We start from the raw sequence: 18,875 nt of genomic DNA, 5'->3' as shown, positions 1-18,875 counted from the left end.
AATGGGTACACATTATCCGGATCCGAAACCGGACCCGGTATATTAGGATCCGGTTCCGGGTCCTAAAGTTGGACCCATTAGTTACTTAGGACCCGGCGGGTAATTACCCGATTGGACCCGAATTTAAACGGGTCCTAACGGATAATATCCATTGGGTACCCGCGGGTATCGGGTACCCGTTTATTCATTCTTTTATTCATGTTTTTAGCAAAATTATAAGTATTTTTTCTAGTTTTAGCTTTGATATTTTACTTATTTAAATTTTTTCTCTTACATTTAATCTTTATTTAGTACATTCAAAAGAAATAATAATAATCTTTTATAAAAAATTACTTAAATCCAAGCTAAAAAGAGAAATATATTAAGTTTTTGGGATTTTCTAAATAATTTTCTTTAGACCCAATGGGTACCCAGGTATTTAAATGGGTCCGGTTCTGGGTCCACAAATTTAGGAACCGAACCCGGAACCGTTAGAAACCGGACCCGACCTTTATAAGTAGGGTCCGGGTCTAGTGATACCGGGAGGACCCGGACCCGTTGACACCCCTAACCATATCTCTTAAATATTTTTTTTATTCTTTTTAAAACTCTTTAACGTGGATCCCGTGCAAATTAAATTATTAATCTATAAAAAAGGGGTAAAATTCAGAATTTTTTTTGCTTTTCAAATGTATCCCCGTATTTTTGAACTTTACAAAAGTACTCCTGTTTTGACTTGGTCCCACTATTTAAATAAGAAAAAACGGTTTCCATCTAGTTAAGTGCAAGGTGACAATTATCCCACTTATTAGAAAGTCTTATTTATCCATGAACCACGTCTCTTTTGTGCTTGGTCGATTTTCCACCATCTGAAAAACTCTAAGCCCTGAATTTGGAAATGATAAACCCCAAACTAAAAACCCTGAATATCAACCCTGATATTGGAAATAGGGATGGCAATTTGCCCCACCCAAACCCATCCCCGTGGGGATCCGCCCCTATGGGTTAGGGTTTTACCCGTATAAACGGGAAACGGGGCGGGGTACGGGGAGTCCCCGAAGTACTAATGCGGGGATGGGGTGGGGATGAGATTCAAGGTCCCCACCCCATACCCGCCCCGTACACCTATTATATATATATATATATCTGTTATCTAGGGTTTAATAAAAATATATATATATCGTTTTTGTTTATTATTTCGGTGTTCATGCTTATTAGGGTTCAAGGCGCTCGTAAGGTATAACTCATAACTCCCTAATCTATACAATTTATATTTTTGATGATTGATCATGGAATGTTAATTAAATCATGTTGTAATCCATTTCCATACCGAAGCTTCGACGTTTTCTCATTCGAATCTATATGTTCAAATAAGACCACATGTTTCGTTGAATTCATTGACATTTGTAAAAAACAAGTGATACTTTTTTGTAATTTCTTTCTTATTGTATAAGAACATAAATGATTTTTGATTTAATAGTTGGTTGTTTCGTCTTCTTATTAACTCCACAGTTCATAGTGGGGTATATGGTCATGATGTGAATCTTTAGAGATGGATACATAAAATGTCTTTTTCTGATTATGAATCTTTTACTATTTATTTTATCTTAATTCTTTATGTGTATACAGTTACAGTGATTCCAAAGTCGTAACAAGATGATCATTACACCGATCCTAGACGAAACTGAAGAATCTCAATATGAAGACCATGTACGGACAACTCCAACTTCGCCTCCACCAGCTAATGACGTCCAACTTCAATCTAATGATACTGCGCAGCCAAATGCAGCTGATGGTGACGATGCCGAGGATGAAGCTACCAAAACAAGAACAGGGAGGAAGAGGTCCATAGTCTGGGGTCACTTTAAAAAAAAGAAAATAAGAGGGGAAGACAAAGCGGTTTGCGATCATTGCAACAAGATACTAGGAGGAAAAAGAAACCATGGGACAAAGCATCTACATGATCATATGAAAAGATGTCCTCGACTTAAACAGACAGACATAAGACAAGCGGTACTTACTCCGAGTAGAAAAAAAGATGTGCGAAACCAGCTTACAACATATAATTTTGATCAATCTGTCGCCAGGAAGGATCTCGCTTACATGATAATTCTACATGAATACCCGCTTTCCATCGTCGAGCATGAAGGATTCAGAAGATATTCAAATGCACTCCAACCACTGTTTAAGGTGGTATCCCGAAACACCATTAAAAATGACATTTTCAAAATATACGATGAAGAAAAAGTTAAAATAATGCATCTTTTAGAGAAACATCAAGGAAAAATTGCATTAACCACTGATATGTGGACCAGTAAACAAAAGAAAGGATACATGGTCATTACATCTCATTTTATCGATGATTCATGGATCCTACAAAGCCAAATTATCAGGTATGAATACATATACCTATATATTTTATGTAAATGTTTTTTCTATTGCTAATACATGTGTTATCTGTACTAGGTTTATGTATGTTCCATGTCCACATACAGCTGAGGTCTTCTCGGAAGCATTGATGGGATGTCTGTTGGATTGGAATATTAATGGTAAGATATCTACTATTACTGTTGATAATTGCACCACTAATGATCTTATGATCAAAAATACCTTGGAAAAATTGTCAAGTAACTCATTACTATTGGGTGGAGATTTGTTTCATATGCGTTGTTGTGCGCACATACTAGCTCTCATAGTCAAGCAAGGATTAGAAGGGATTAAAGGGGCAATCGAGTTGATTCGTAATAGTGTTTCTTACTGGAAAGCAACACCAAAACGAGTTGAAAAATTCGAAGAGGCTGCCGGTCAGTTAAATATTGCATGTACAAATAAGCTAGTCCTTGATTGTGAGACTAGATGAAACTCTACATATGTGATGCTTAATATTGCTATTAAGTATCAAAGGGTCTTCACTCGCCTAAAGCAACGAGAGCCACAATATAAGTATTTGCCCGGTGAAGAAGATTGGTCGTTGGCAAGGGAGATGTGTGATAAATTGAAGATATTTTATTACTTCACGGAGAAGTTTTCTGGAGTAAAATATCCTACAACCAATCTTTTTTTTTCCAAGTATTTGTGAGATTAGATTGTCATTGAACGAGTGGAGTAAATCTAAATTTGATGTGATAAGAGAAATGGCATCAGGTATGACAGAAAAGTTTCAAGAGTATTGGATGGTGATCAATGGGATAATGGCAGTAGCAATTATGTTGGATCCAAGGTTTAAGATGAAATTGATTCAGTTTTACTTCCCGCAAATTTATGGTTCATCTTTTGCAGACTTCGAAATGACTCGAGTAAGCAATTTATGTTTTGATTTGGCTAAAGAGTATGAACTGAAAGTATTTGCTGATAAATCTATTGGCCAAAGTGATTTTTCATCCACTTCTCGATCAGAGATGTATGGTTTAGATGATGACGTAGATCCTTTGGATAAATTTGATATGTTTGTCTCTAATAGCACTCAGACTAGTACTGTTAAGTCAGAGTTAACATGTTATTTGGAGGAAAGTCTTTTACCTAGGGCGAATGATTTTGACATACTAGCATGGTGGAAGACAAATGGAATCAAATATCCGGTCTTGCAGTGTATGGCTAGAGACATCTTAGCGATTCCAGTGTCTACAGTTGCTTCAGAATCTGCTTTTAGCACTGGAGGTAGATTTGTGAGTATCCAATGTAATCGACTTCATCCAAAAACATTGGAAGCTCTGATGTGCACTCAAGATTGGCTGTGGGATAAGATGGAAGGTAAAAGAATATTTGTTATTAAAGCAATTTTTACATTTAAATACTTATTTACGGTTATATATGATACATTTTATTTATATTTCAATAGGTGAATTAAAATCAGAACGGGGAACTTTTTGGGAAGATAATGAAGAAGACCATGATGAGATTATTAACATGGAGGAAGATGGTTAACAATGAGGAACTAAGAAGTAAAAAGAACCATGATTCTTCATTGTGGATCAATTGTTTCCTTTATTTTTCAGTTTTAGCTTAGTTATGATAAACTTAAAATTTTAAGATACACTGCACGGGTTATTATTATTGTTTGAAACATTATAATTATTTTTAAACTATTATTATTTATAAAATTCTAAATATTTACTATAGTGTTATGGTAACCCATGGGAAACCCATCCCCTACGGAGATTCCCCATACCCGTCTCCGCCCCATTCTTATGGGGAACGGATAGGGGATAGGTTTTGGTTTTTTGAACGGGGTAAGGGATGGGATTCAAGGTCCCCGCCCCATACCCGCCCCATTGCCATCCCTACTTGGAAATGATGAAACCAGAAATAAAATCAACAAACCCTAATCTGGAAAATGACAAACACTGAACTAAAATCCATAACCCTAAATTTATGAAAGATGAATCCTGATCTAAAATCCATGAACCCTGAATTTGTTGTAGGCATATCCTAAAAAGCCCAAGTTTAAATGACCGGCACTATTTGTCATATGAGAAAAGAAAACAGACTCATTAGAATCTATACTCTTTCCTCCTTTATTTTCACTATCAGAGAGAAAAAGATCCAGATCTCCAACTACTAACCAGGGGATTTCGACTGTCCTAGCTAATTCTCCAAAATAATTCCAACTCACATGTTTTTTAACCCTATAAGGACATCCATAAATCGCAGATAGCATCCAATCCAGTTTCCTATTTTTATCACATCGATTTGATTATCAGAGGTGTGAAGAATTTGGAGATCAATCTTAGAAGACCAAGAAAGCACCATTCCTCTAGTTGTTCCAATAAATCCAGTTGGGTTCACAACAATCATATCCAGGTATTGAAGTTTTCTTATTAAGGGGTTAATGAATGATTCATGATGTTTTGTTTCTCGAAGGAAGATTAAATCCGGATTATGTTTTGTGACTAGGTTTCTAAGATGATATTTTGTGTTTTTTCCTAATCCCTGACAATTCCAAGCTAGTATATTGATAGATATTAATCGCTATAGCACTTAAGATATTTGGTGAAAAGATCAATAGAATCAAGAAGTAAATGAAGAAATGAGGAACCCTTAAGATTTATGTTTAGGATTACCCGACTTACCACTGAGATTTGAGTCCCATTGCTTGAGCTAGAAGTTTCGTTAATTTCTCTGCTTGTTGTTGTAGTAGTCCATTTCTCATCAGATGCTTTGGTGCAGCTTTTGAGGGCAGCCATCATGAACGTTTCTTTGCTAGCCTCCAATACTCCAACAGTTTGAGGCAGGGGAAAGGATGGACTGAGGATATCATGCATAAAGGGACAAGGAGATGAATAGGAATGAGGAGAAGGTTTGTGTGGAGGGTTTTGAGATGGTGTGCTGATTAATGGCCTTTTTTGGGCTGGTTTTGGCTGAGAAAAATGGACTAATTCCTGAGAGGCAGGGTTCTCAGTGTTTAGCTTGGATATATGAGGTACTTTTACTTTTCCCATGAGATGGTGGGAGAATTTTAAGAGAGGTTTTAGCTCAAAATTCATTTCAATTACCTTTTCCTTTTGCTTATGTTGTTCTTTGACTGTTTCAGAAATTATTGCCTTCATCAATCTTTTTTCAAAATTTCTTTTTAGAATCTTGCTTGAAAGTCTCATTGGATGCTTTGTTACCCTTGATTTAGACAAGATTTTCTTACCCTTGACCAATTTATCACCTTTCTTGATACCCTTCAGAATCTTTGGTAGCCCATTCACCTGAGCCTTCATGGGATCCAAGTCTGCTGCTGAAACTAGCTCAAGATTTTGTTGTTGAGCTGACATCACACCCGTTTTTGTGGTTCCTATGGTGTGCCTACCTTTGGAAAATTCCTCAAACTCATAGCTTTTCTTTCCTGTTTTATTATCCAAGACCAAAGTAGTTCTTCATTTCGCTCCTAAACAGAAAGTAATATTTTCCCTACTTCCTCTTCTCATGTGTTTGCAATTGTTACTGTGGTGTTGCATTTGTTTGCCCCCGTATTATTTTGATGTTGATTCTTTTGGTGTGAGTACTCTTGGTTTAAAGTTTTCAAAACTTGGAGGAGGATCTGAAAAGCATTCTTGATTTTGGATTTTGAATAAGGAAGTTGCATTTGTATCAAAATAAACTTTTGCTGGGGGACCATGCACAAAACTGAAACTACATAGTTCTTTCTCTTTTCGTTTCTCTACAATACTGTCAGATCTTTATAGTTTTGTTGTTGTCCCTGTTGAAATTTCTTCATTAGCATGCCTTTTAGCTGAACTGGACCCTGCGTGTTGCTGGATTCTCCTATGTAAAAATTTGGAGTAGATCGGTTCGCAGGTTCAGTACCTTATTCACAGAAAGCATTTGAGATGTCTTCTAGCTGCTCCTCTATAAATCTTGCTTGCTCTTCTATCTTTATTATTTCCTCCAGATAAGAGTCAACTGCTGCATTAGCCAAATGCTTTGTAACACATTTATTGGTTGGATGATTGAGAACTCTACATCGTTTGCAGAAACCTTTCAGAAGTTTTTCGAAGAACAAGTTAACTCCTAGTTTTCCTGGTTTCCCAATGTTAACTGGTATGTGATCCCACATAGTGATCACATCCATGTTAACAGAATCAGGTGCTACTCGATAAACATATTCTTGTACTACTAGCGGAAAAGGACCGAAGCTCCATATATTTTCTTCTAGAGCTTTGTTGACACCAGATTGAGATTCTATCCCAAAAACAAAGATATTTCTATTCCTTTTATTATCAGCGTACATTCAAGTTCATAAGAAAGATTCCAAATTTTTTGGACAACATCTTTTGCCTTCTCCTTGCTGAGCTTGAAATAACAGTTAATTTTTGCTATGATTGGTGCCTCACTTTTGTTTCTACTTTTCTGCATTTGTTCTTGTGAATCGGTACTCCTTGTTAATGCCCATTTGAGTACTCATTTGATCAGCTAAATCTTCTCCTGATAACTACATTTTCTTGTTGAAGATATTAAAGCACCCAGATGAATGGTTGAGAACTATATCTTTGAGTGCATCACACCACATAACAGATTTCAAGGGACCAGTTCGAATAACCAAATCCAGAAGTACCACCGATAAAATTGAACTTCTTCTTTGACCATAGGGTTAAACCACATTGGGGGGTGGGGAAGGGGGGTACTTTCCAGGAGAGAGCCATAAAGGAAAAAGAAAAAAAAAAGGCAGATATGGGACAATGCAATAGAGGGCAATAAGGTGGTTGAGAACAATTAAAAAAAGAAATAAAAAAAAAAAGCAAAAAATGCGGGGGAGAAGGGAAATGAGAAGAACGATAAAATGAAGAGGGGAATGGGATGGGTCAAAGGTCATTGGAGAGGTAAGGGTGGATGGGCAATGAATAAGGTTGAAGACCAAGAAAGATAGTGCATTAATGTAGATTTCTATAGATGTTAACAGATTTCATGGTGAGCGGTTCGAATGACCAAATCCAAAATTACCACCAATAAAATTTAAATTCTTCTTTGACTATAGAGTTAAACCACATTCGGGGGTGGGTGTACTTGCACAACATGAGAAAGCCATTCAGGAGAAAAGAAGCAGATATGAGACAATGCAACAAAGGGAAATAAGTTTTGATGGGTATAAGGTGGACAATAAAAGAAAAATGAGAGAGAAAATAATGCGGGGAAAAAGGAATGAAAATAAGGAACATAGTTTGTTGAACAATAAGAATTATCCTCAAGTGGGTTGTTCTTGGTTGAACAATAAATGAGATAATCCAATGAACATTTCATGCTTGAGCTCATGTTTCAAGATTAAGTAAGTTAGAACTTCAAATTTCTTCTTTGCAACTCATCATCAAATACAAAAATCATCGATGTTGTCTGTTTCTTCAAACCTGTGTGGTGGTATATTTAAGAACAACAGAAAAATTCTCAAGCTTAATGTTACTGTCTATGCACACTTTGAAGAGCCTTCAAAGATTCGAAATATATTTTTCATTACTTTTATGTACAGAACTAAACATATGTACCCCAAGAAACTACAAGTGAAAAAAAATGCTCCCCCTCTCTCTCTCTCCCATTCACCTGATTTCTCCCCTTCTATTCTTCTAACGGTTATTTGTGGCCGTTTTTTCATGTATTTTCTCTCCAACGTCTCTCCCAGTGGCTCTTTCTCGTCGCCGTTACCCTGATTCTTGCCGATTTCTTCTATCTCAGAAATTCTGATGATATCTTCTAACTCTCTCAAGACCCAATCATGAATACTACCCAAAGAAATCACATTTGCAGCTGTAATTGCATCACACATATCATACAAATCACAAAACTCACTTAACTCACACAAATCACCTATTCCGGCAACAATAATCAAATCACTATAATCTCATCTGATTTCCCATTCCTTTCTACTGGAAATTACAACCTTAATTCTATTATCACAGACGATCTTCAAACTTTTGTTGCCTCAAGACAATCTATAAACTCTCACCATCCAGGTATGTGTGTCCTTTATGAGACCCTTCCTCATTCTAGTTTACCTCAATCTCCACCTGTCAATATTGGGAAGTTATACTACAAATTGGGTTCAATGGAACAGCCTATATCAAGTTGCTTGGCTGCTCAAACTCAATGTCAAGTTTACATCTTCAATCACAATTTGCTAAACGAGCTCAGACAACTCTCCCTGAAACTCCACACTATGATAATATCTTTGATCTATGGTTATATAGTTATACTCAATCAGTTTCTACAAATTTTATGCAATAGCCATACCATCTCTTAAGGTCTGATTTTCTACAAAATCTAAGAAATTTCTAGCTACTAACGAACATCATAAAAACAATGCAATTGCCCCCTCATTACCCATACACCCACTTATCACTACAAAGAAGTTCTTTTACTTATTGTGAAACCAAAAATCCATATATGTTTTACAACCCAAAGCAATAACAGAAAGCAAATAGTTCATTCAACATCCAAAAAAAAAGAAAAACAAGTTGTTCTTTATGATTGTGGGAAAGATCATTCACATTCACAACCAGGATACCCACCACAGAGCCCTAAAACAAAGGATATCAGAAATTCAAGTCACTCACCAACTCCTGTTGCTGCTGCCGAGTATGACTTCGTGTCCCCCTGCTAACACTGCGAGTCTGACTACGAGTCACTCGCCGAGTTGGCCTGAAAATTTCAGTTCGTCCTACCACGACTTCCTCCTCAGCCTGCTCAGCAGCTGCACCAGCAGAACCTTGAGAAGGCATCTCCTCGGCTTGTGGATTAGTGGCTGCTTGACTAGTACCGGCAAAAATAGCACGACCAATCTGACCAGTTGCAGGACAAAGCGCATCAAGAACAGGGAAATGCATTGGCTCACTCTCACTCCATGGCTTAGCATCCAATTGGCGAACTTTGGCTTGAGCATCAACTGGCAAAGTGGTGGACTGAAATCCAACCCTGCTCAATCCAGACACGAGAAATCAATCAACAACAACAACAACTCCTTCATGCACTTCAAATGGGTCAAAGCCCGGATGATATGCATACAGGACCCAATCATCATCATCATCAGATCCATGTCGCTTTGGTTTCCTCTCGGGCTCAGTATTTTCTGCAGCACTGCTTCCTCATCCATGATGGGTAGCACCAGGCATCCTACAATCACCTTGTTCAACGCTCAATTCAGGCCTAATAAACAGATTATTGGTACTCTGACTCACCGGAGTTCTTTGATTAGCCTTGAAGAATTTCATTCTTTCTACAGGAAAATCAAGCAGCAACTCATGCACATCACCGGGAGCACAACAGTGCAACAATCTCTCAGTTTCTATCTTCACATCTATGTTATGTTACATATCTTGCAAATACCAGTCGAATCCTGCTCTGAAATTGAGAGACTCGATTCCTTGAGGAAAAGAAATCCCATGAGGCAAACAATTCACCAAATACTCATAGGCATACCAGTGAATGCATGGTTCCGACTCCACCTCAGAAAATTTTCTTTTTCCTTTTCGATCAACGGGTTTGTTTGCACCAGACATGACTTGGATCGTTCCAGTTTTTTCTCTGATGGAGGTCTTGGTGAGAATGAAGAAGTGGTTACTCTTCCGCAAAGAGAAAATGCCATTTTATATGGGGAATCTCAATCAACTTCGACGGCTTCACCAATAAATTGCGTCTCTCCCCAATGATTTTCTCAGAACACTCAACCGTCTCCTCTCTACTTTAGCATTTCTAAACCTTATTTTCCTCTGTTAGGTTATCATAGCCTAACCGACAGATTATACACTCTCACACTTCTAACCATTTTCTACAGTGTGATGATGGCTCCAACATGTGGCACCATTTGTTTTGAACTCATCTACCTTCCTTACTACATCTGTTGGACATGCAACATTATACAGATCTCTAGAACACTTCGGACTCAGAGGATGACTTGTGCTCACTCCACTCAGAATAAAGCTAACTCGAGTGCGGGAGGGGCCGATTTTTTTTTTTTTTTGCACGCTTTCAAAGCCCATCATCGGTTGGCAACGACCCATCAATCTATTAAAACAGTACACCCTCTTCTACCAGATGGACAACAAGGACTAGATACAAGCTTCCCACACGTTTGAAATACATGTTGCTTCTTTAACAAATAACTCAATGTTCCCTGACTCGCCTGCAATCAAAGCTCAATGGGGACGGAAATGTGTTCAACAAGACTAAGCCCATCAACAGTAAGCAACAACTAAACAAAATTTCACAGACAAATATAGGGGTAAAAAGCCTACAATCCTATTTACCCTCAAGCCACACTAACTCTCTTAGGCCGAGTAAGGCTTTTCAGTATTTCTTTGCCATGAACAGGTTTTGGAAAACTCTGCTCTTAGTCATGCTGGTCCGAGTCAACAACTCTATTTCAGCCTGCCCCAACTGCAAGTACAAGGACGATGTCCGGATCATCTTACACTATTACGACAAGAACCACTGCCATCCCGTGTAAAATTTTCAAATTAAATTTAGTCACATCACCATCACTTACTTGGATTATAGTAGCTCCATTTGGATTACAGATAATGCTACCAGGAACTTTTAAGTATATGAAATTCAAATTACTATCAACTACCCCTAACGGAAAAGACAAGGTAAAATGTTTAACAACTTAGTCAACAATATAACCCTTTGTTTGTGCAGGAATCCGAGCCAGATCCCATTAGACATCAACACCAAAAACAGTCACCACAAGCCAAAATACGGACACAAGTGCATAAATAAGAAACAACAAGCCAACCAGGAAAAATTTAATCACTGCAATTGTTATACCCCACCTATTGACCAGTACCCATCTAATCCATATAGAATAAGCATGAGGACAACCCACAAAATAACCAGACACTTACAAAGCATCTGGTTTGCTGACAGGGTGAAGAATCTTTTTCAAATTAAAGCCTGGTTTGAATCTCTCCATCATTATTGCTGGCTATATCTCACCAAAAAACACAGTGGTCAATATAGTTACTGGAGGATCCTCTTATATTTTCTCATCTTCTCTCCACAAATGGCATCCTCTTCAAACTCCTCCACTCCATCCATAGAAAAACTTGTTGCTCAGATAAACAAATCCCTCAATATGCCTGAAGAAGATCTTTATCCCAAAGTTTTCTTAAACCCGGAGAATGTCAGAACAAAACAATCTCTAGACTGGAAATGGTGTTTCATTCAAAAGCTTTGCAGCAATATATGTTTTGGAACATCCAGAGTTAGCAACTTCATGAACAACAACTGGGAATTCAATGGCAGAGTTGAACTGGATATTTGGAACATGAGAAGGAACTACTACATTCTCAGACTCACTCAAGAAGAAGACTAATCAACTCTTAGGAATGAAGGAACTAGAGTTGTGTTTGATAAGATTATGGTGTTGGTTGGAGTTCCAGAGGGAGGTACAGACTTAATTCATGAAGAACAATTCACAAAGGTTATGATATGGCTCCTCATCAAAAGAATCCCAACCCACGTTATATACCAGATATCCAAAACATCCTGAAACCTGTTGGTACTACCAAACTGCTAAGAAACCCTATGCACTAGTGGAAAATGGGGTATTTTCAACCCACAACCGTGACTCTCATTGACGGTCAACAGACCTTGGACCGGTCAAGACGGTCTAGGATTTAAAAAAAAACACGGAGCACATCACCGATCGCCTGTACTGGTCGTAGAATGAATTTTTTCATTATTATTTTATCCTAATTCGCCGACCGATTCTGTGACGGATGCACCTAGTACTTCCTATGGTTCAATTTTCTAGGCAGTCATCTCCCCACCACTCTCCTTATCTCTTCATCTCTATTATTTCTCTCTTCTCTCTCGAAACAAGAAAGAGAAATTATTTTGTTCTGTAAACCTTCTTCATCTCTCTATTACTCCTTATTTACCAAAACTAATTAACCTGCCTTATCTCTTTATTATGCTGCTACAACCTAAATCTGTTTGAAACAAAAAAACTTCTTCTCAGGAAACCCGAAACCCTTTTCTTCATAATCAGAAAACCCGTTCTCTCTGTCCAAAAAAAAAACCTTTCTTTTTTATCATCACAATCAGAAAACCCTAACTCTCCATCGAAGATGAAAAGGTATGACCCTAATTTTTCCAGTTTCATACTTGTCAAGACTATTATTCCTTAGTAACAGAAATCATTTGAAGAGTAATAGAAATCAGTGAAGATGTTTCGGTTGGATGAATTGTTGGTAATTTTTCGTATCATTTCTTCTTAAATATTTTGTGAATTTTTTAACCCCAGACTTCATTTAAACATCACGAATAATTGGGGATTTTGTTTTTTTTTTTGCAGATTTGGGCTTGATTTTGAAGTTGGGACTTCAAAAAAAAAAATCGGGGGTTATGTTGTTTGCAGATTTGGGTTTGATGTTGAAGTTGTTTCTTACAGAGTGAACGCCATTTTCTTTTAAATCTAGGGTTTTATTGATTTTACGATAAGAGAATCATAAAGATTGAAGCTTATTGGTTTGTATTAATTGTTGTTGTCAGTTGATTAGATTGTGTTTGATTTGGTTGTCTGTATGTACAGGGCATCAGCTTCGGCTCATAGAAGAGTTAAGGAAAGTCATCTTAGTTCTGATGCCATCTTCAGACAGGTGATTTTCATTCATTCTGATTTCGTCTACTCAAATTATGAATTTTGTAATTAGTTAGCTAAAAAGTTATACTTTATTTGAAATGAAAGTGGAAAATTCTGTAAAATTAATGTTTTCTTGCAAAATTAAGATGCCCATGTTGTGTTTGTTCGTAAGAACTGTTAAATTTGATCAGGTTGAGACTAGTGTTCATGGATTTACATCAATTTTAGGAGATAACACTATATTTAACTTCTCTTTCGGATTAGTGGGGTACTTTTAGTGGGAGTATCTTTGAAAATTCTTGTTAATGCTTTGTTAAGTTCTCTTATTGCAAAGGATTGTTACAAGCAAGTCTAAAACTTTGTTTTTGGTATTCAGGTTTTGTCCAACTTTTGAGTTTGGTCTAACATTTGTCCAGCTTACTGTTTGGTACTTGAAAATAACGTTGACTCACGTTGACTCTCGACTTCTTTAAAATTTATTAAAATTAATATAAAATCTAATATTTGACTGAATTTACTATTATGCCCTTCATTTTAAACTGAAGGGGAGTAAAGTTTACCATATGTTTCCACCGAGTTTACATGATGTGTCGTCCGCCTCTCGCCATCCCATCCCATCACCGCCTCCGCCGCCGCCACACCACCACCACCACTCTACCGCAATTATCACCATCAAGTTATAATGAAACCTTTTAAGGCATACTAAAATTCAGTTACAACCCTACTAATCACTACCAAATCATTCCTACCATCACCCATCTCACAGTCGTTTCAGGAAATCAATTAACACATTCAAGATCCCCAAAACAAAAATCAAAACTTAAAATTTCAACTCCTAAAGCAAAAAAATACAATTGAATCGAGATCCAAATTACAACAGCAACTCACTACCATTTGCAGCTTAAGTTCAACTGCATCATCGGGCAAATTCACTTAGACCACCTCTGCAATACTATTACCAGCACCAATACCCATCATAAATCAATCACACACAAACCAAAATCAAATCTGCAACCCAATTTTTTAATCAACAACACCAGCGTCTTGTTCTTCTCGATCTCAATTTCATGTTCTAATTCGTCACAAACCCTAACCTTCATTCTTCCTATTGATTCAGAAACACCCACTTTTCTGCTCTGTAACTTCAAGAATCATCCGTTGAGTTTAATTTCTTGTCGTAGAACTAAATCCGACAACCTATAATCGATTCCATTACAACCATCTCCTCTCTGGGTTCTTATCGCAGAAACCATCATTATTACCACCTGTATCTTCTTGTTACTTCGATTCTTATCTTCTGTTCTTCAATTTCATCTTCATTCAACCAACAACAGCTTCAATCTCCCTGCTAATCTCTGTTCTTGATCTCCTTTCATAATTCCACTCGATTTCTCATCATAAATCTTCCCTCTCTCAATCTCTCTCTCTGTTCTCGATTTACTCTGTTTTGATCTAAGTTAACAGTAGAAGCGGAATAAACGAAGTGAAGAAATGAAAATAAAAAGTTAGGGTTAATAGATTGATCACGACTGTAGACTAAATGGGTTTATTAAAACCGTTGGATCTAATGTAAATATTAAGAAAATGATGGGTATGATAGTAAACTCATCTAATAATTATATTTTTACCATTTTCTAAAAATTTATTTATTAATTCATTAAAAGAAGTCAAGCTATAACTGAGTCAACGCCTCTAGATCCGACGGCGGGGAGTAAAGTGAAGGACGGTGGAAGCGTCTAGATCACGGACGGGGAGTAAAGTGAAGGACGCCTCTAGTCAACGCCTCTAGATCACGACCGTACATATGGTAAACATATGGTAAACTCGTCCAGTTGAAGGACGGTGGAAGCGTCTAGATCCGACGGCGGGGTTGATATTGTGGTCAACGTCTTTTCCAAGTATCAAACATCAAGCTGGACAAATGTTAGACCAAACTCAAAAATTGGACAAAACTTGAGTACCAAAACAAAATAACCCTATAGAATTTCTAATATGAAATGTTGGAAATGTTGAATGAGTTACAATAGCTAGTAATCAATCTCAAAATCTTGCTTTAGCTAGGAAATGTTGTTGTGATAATTGTCTGAAGATATTGATGTGGAAAAGTGTGGTAACTTACTATGAACCAGTAATGAAGTCTGGTTATTTGATTTTGTTAGTTGAACTTCTTATATTGATTGCAGAGTCATCATGCTGGTTTGTCCAATCTCTGTATTGGTGTACTGGTCGCGGCCAAACGAAGACTTATTACTGAAAATTTAATGAAGGTTTGTATTTTTTTCCTTAGTATGCTACGCAGTTGAATTGGAGTCCGCTATTACAGGAGGCTTACTAATATATTCCTCAGTTTTAAATCCAATCCTCTTGTGTATACGACTATTTGGTTGTTTGAGTTTTTGTTAGGGAAAATTGGGAAACTGCCCCAATTTGGAGTGCAATCTTGGAAAACTGCCCCAACGTTAAAAAAAGTTGGAAAACTTCCCCACTGTTAGAAATCTCAGTTAACTCCGCGTGTGCGAGTTCTCACGTGCCAAAACCTTGAACCCTAAACCGACGCCACCACCACCCGAACCTTAAACCTTGAACCCTAAACCTTGAATCCTGAATTTTGAACCCCAAACCCTGAATTCTGAAGGATATATTTGACTTTTTTTTTCGCATGTATAAGCTCACACATGTGACTTAACTGGATTTCTAACGGAATGGGGCATTTTTCCAACTTTTTAAATGTTGGGGCAGATTTCCAACATTGCACCCAGTTTTGGGGCATTTTTCCAATTCTCCCTTTTTGTTACGGTTATTGCAATATGGCTTACTAATTGGATCTGGATTTTGGTTCAGCTTTACATCACTAAGAGACTGGCCACTTTTAAGTGTTGGTACGCATCTACCCATGCTTACTTTGAAGTAACTATATCATTGGAACTTCCTGACATGAATATTGTTGTACCGTGTTTATCTGAATTCAATCTCAGTCTACCTTTGTTTGCGGTTGCTTCTTATATGGTTGAAAAGATAGCTCAAAATAAGCTCGTTTCGGAACCAGTAAGTAATAACAAGGTTATTTCATTTTGCATTTTATGCCCTTTAGCCATCAGCATAGTTATCCATGACTGTATATGTTCACAAGATGTTCTTTTAAGCTCCCTTGGGAAATTTTAGTTCTTGTACTGGACTTGCCAGTTTGACATGTAGGTGAATACCCTTCCATTTTTTCAGCATACTTGACTTCGATTGTTAGTCTTTACTTTAGTTGCTAATGCCCACACCATATGTCACACGGACCCATTTTTGAATTAGATCGAAAAATTGGGTAACTGTTCGGAATCTTAGGATCTCTCCTGAACTAATCACTTAATATAACGCAAATATTAGCTTTCAAGATTGGAACAAAGGGAAAAAAAAAGGAATGAATGGTTATTGCTAATTTAGAAGCTTGCTCAGTTACTCTCATATCTTGCAGTTTGTAATTTCTCTTCGTGTAGTTATTACCACAGGTTCAATTATGTACCCAGCTTGTATGATTCTCAATTGAGTGAACTTAATGCATTTCGACTTAATCCTTACATTCTCCGGGTACATTTTTTTGTTATATCAATGTGATGGTTTTACTGTTGTATGTTAGAGACCCCGGTTTGAGTTATTTAGCTTTTGTGCAGGTTTGATTCAACTGTTGTATTTGGTGACACTAATGCTTTTCGCTAGTGTTGTCTGGTTTAAGTTGGTGTCATATGCACATACAAATTACGATATGAGGGCGCTTTCCAAGTCCAGCGACAAGGTAATCTCAACACTCCTGTCACATAAGTACATATAGAAAAAAAAACCTAGTGGTGGAATATTCTAGAGATTTCAATTTATTGAATAGGTGGATATATAGGTAACGTGCAGTAACATACTTGGCCATATGAGGACTTAGATCATATTAAGCAACTGTAACACCAAAAGCAACATGAGCTTCTGTTTGTTATAATGTAATCCAATCCACCAAGGAACAATCACTATTTTATTAGATTGTTATTTGGTGTTCGTATACCATTATACATAAAGGGAATAACATTCCAATGGTATGCAAGTACTTATGAGAGCACAAGTGTGATATCCCAAGTTGGCCGAACTTCGATAACTTGTTCTAAACCTTCTTACGATTCCATATTCTCTTTCTAGTATACAGAAATGTTGCTGATGGACATTATGGATCCATTTTCATCCTACTCATTCTAGAAAATGATCAGAAAAGTTATCGATCTTTCCTGCACAGGTGGCCCCTTACAGTACTTTCTATTCGCAGATGGAAGAGCACATGAGCCAAGTTGGTGTCGACACAACTAACAACAAATGGAACGAAACGCTTGTTTTGGGTTTGGTGGATCCAAACGATTCATTATCTCATCCGGCAGGGTCTTTGATGTTCAAGTTAATTCTGCTACATGCTTTGATTCTGATCATTTTGCCAACTTCTTGGTATGTTTCCATCTCATTTTCGTCTTAATGGTGTGAAAGAGAGGATTCAATTATGTTTCAAGCTCTGTAGTATAATTTCATTTCTTCCTTGTATGGTAGTTTTCTTTATCAAATTACAGGTGTTTGTAGTTGAACCTCCTATGTTCTCAGAACTTACAAGTTATGAAGTCTAGTTCCAATATTTGAACGGTTTGTGTCTGTTCATTTTGCATGTTCTGCAACTGTTGGGAGAAAATAGATAATTTGTTTTAAGGTTGGGTAACATTAGTTAATAGCTGGGCTGACATGCTTGTCACTAGAGAAATACTCACTTGTCACTGTAGTATATCATTTGCTGATCCAGTTGACGTGAGGCATGCTCTGGAAACAATTTCTGAGTTGGCCTCTAAAGATCGTTATTCTAGAGTTCATGCATTAGATGTTCTACTTTGATTGTAAGTGGTGATATAAGTATTCTTGCATAATCGAATGTTACATCTCAGGATGGTGATACTAAAATGAAGCTCGCATGCAGTTTTATGTCTGCTGTTTTCTTACAGAATTCTTTGTATGTTGATATTTGTTTTCATAAGCATGGTCTTTGGATTTGTCCTTGTTGAATAATTTATATTCCCTGTTTTGCCATGCCGATTTTAATAGGCTGGAATATGTTTCATTTTCTCATTACAGGTGAAAATCTGGGCAAAGCTTCTGAATGCCTTTTGTACTGAAAGCTGGAACTTGAATTAATCTACAAAGTCTAAATCCAATGTTATGAGGACACCTAGCTGATGAAGTTATTCCCTGAAATTGTTTGAAACATCTGTGACCAGGACGTGCTTGCAGAAGATAAGATTCTTCAATGATTCCCCTAAGGATTAAACCTCAAGGGAAGTTGAGCAGTTGGGATATCACTTGCTAGAAAATTCATAAGCTTTGATTTAATTGTTTGTATCTGGTGACGATTTTGGATTTTGTACTTCAAGGCTTATGGTTTATAATGATGATTTCCATAATTTTTCTTCTGGCATATTATCATGAATATGTGGCAAACTCCTTCCTTTCGCTTATTAGAAAGATAACCCCCTCCTTCTGAAGTTGGTTTAATATCCAGTATAGTGAGAGAGATACAAGCTTCAAACAGGTTACATATAGAATGTAGATACTCTTTGATGTAATAAATTTTTTAGATTCAAACAGATTCGAATGACCTTCAGATAATATTGTTTCAGTATTGCAGAAGGAAAAAACCTTGTGTTGTCGGTTACATCTATCATGGGAAAGGAGCAGATCTGTACCGTTAAGGACATTTCTATCCAAATAGAAAATGACCTTTAGACTTTATTACTACAATATATGTTTGTTACTTCATACGGGAGAAGAGGTGAGCTTAAGTTAA

At 37.0% G+C, this 18,875-nt stretch overlaps 2 protein-coding genes and 1 long non-coding RNA gene across 6 annotated transcripts; all 3 read left to right on the top strand.

The window, feature by feature from the left end:
* The first annotated feature begins 1,635 nt into the window (after positions 1 to 1,635).
* Positions 1,636 to 2,839, top strand: LOC113291275 (zinc finger BED domain-containing protein RICESLEEPER 2-like). Its single transcript, XM_026540827.1, has 2 exons — positions 1,636 to 2,372; positions 2,446 to 2,839. The coding sequence occupies exons 1-2, from the start codon at positions 1,636 to 1,638 to the stop codon at positions 2,837 to 2,839; spliced, it is 1,131 nt and encodes a 376-aa protein (XP_026396612.1).
* A 1,491-nt stretch (positions 2,840 to 4,330) lies between these two features.
* On the top strand, positions 4,331 to 7,054 carry LOC113288761. 3 transcript variants are annotated; one of them, XR_003330701.1, is made up of 3 exons: positions 4,331 to 4,779; positions 5,146 to 5,398; positions 6,915 to 7,054. It is a non-coding gene; the product is annotated as an uncharacterized LOC113288761 (long non-coding RNA). The 3 variants fall into 3 exon arrangements; XR_003330700.1 differs by lacking the exon at positions 6,915 to 7,054 and adding an exon at positions 6,438 to 6,900; XR_003330699.1 differs by lacking the exon at positions 6,915 to 7,054 and having other exon boundaries at positions 5,146 to 6,114.
* A 9,388-nt stretch (positions 7,055 to 16,442) lies between these two features.
* Positions 16,443 to 18,458, top strand: LOC113286014 (diacylglycerol O-acyltransferase 1A-like). 2 transcript variants are annotated; one of them, XM_026534737.1, is made up of 4 exons: positions 16,443 to 16,609; positions 16,693 to 16,814; positions 17,325 to 17,497; positions 18,167 to 18,458. In XM_026534737.1, exons 2-4 carry the CDS (start codon positions 16,725 to 16,727, stop codon positions 18,168 to 18,170), a joined length of 267 nt encoding a protein of 88 aa, XP_026390522.1. In that variant the 5' UTR covers positions 16,443 to 16,609; positions 16,693 to 16,724; the 3' UTR covers positions 18,171 to 18,458. The 2 variants fall into 2 exon arrangements, with proteins under 2 accessions (XP_026390522.1, XP_026390521.1); XM_026534736.1 differs by having other exon boundaries at positions 17,295 to 17,497.
* Positions 18,459 to 18,875: the final 417 nt, after the last annotated feature.

The sequence above is a fragment of the Papaver somniferum genome, chromosome 6 (assembly GCF_003573695.1).
Source record: "Papaver somniferum cultivar HN1 chromosome 6, ASM357369v1, whole genome shotgun sequence".
Taxonomy (NCBI): domain Eukaryota; kingdom Viridiplantae; phylum Streptophyta; class Magnoliopsida; order Ranunculales; family Papaveraceae; genus Papaver; species Papaver somniferum.
The sequence above is the reverse complement of the archived record's forward strand: the minus strand, read 5'-3'. Positions and strand labels throughout refer to the sequence as shown.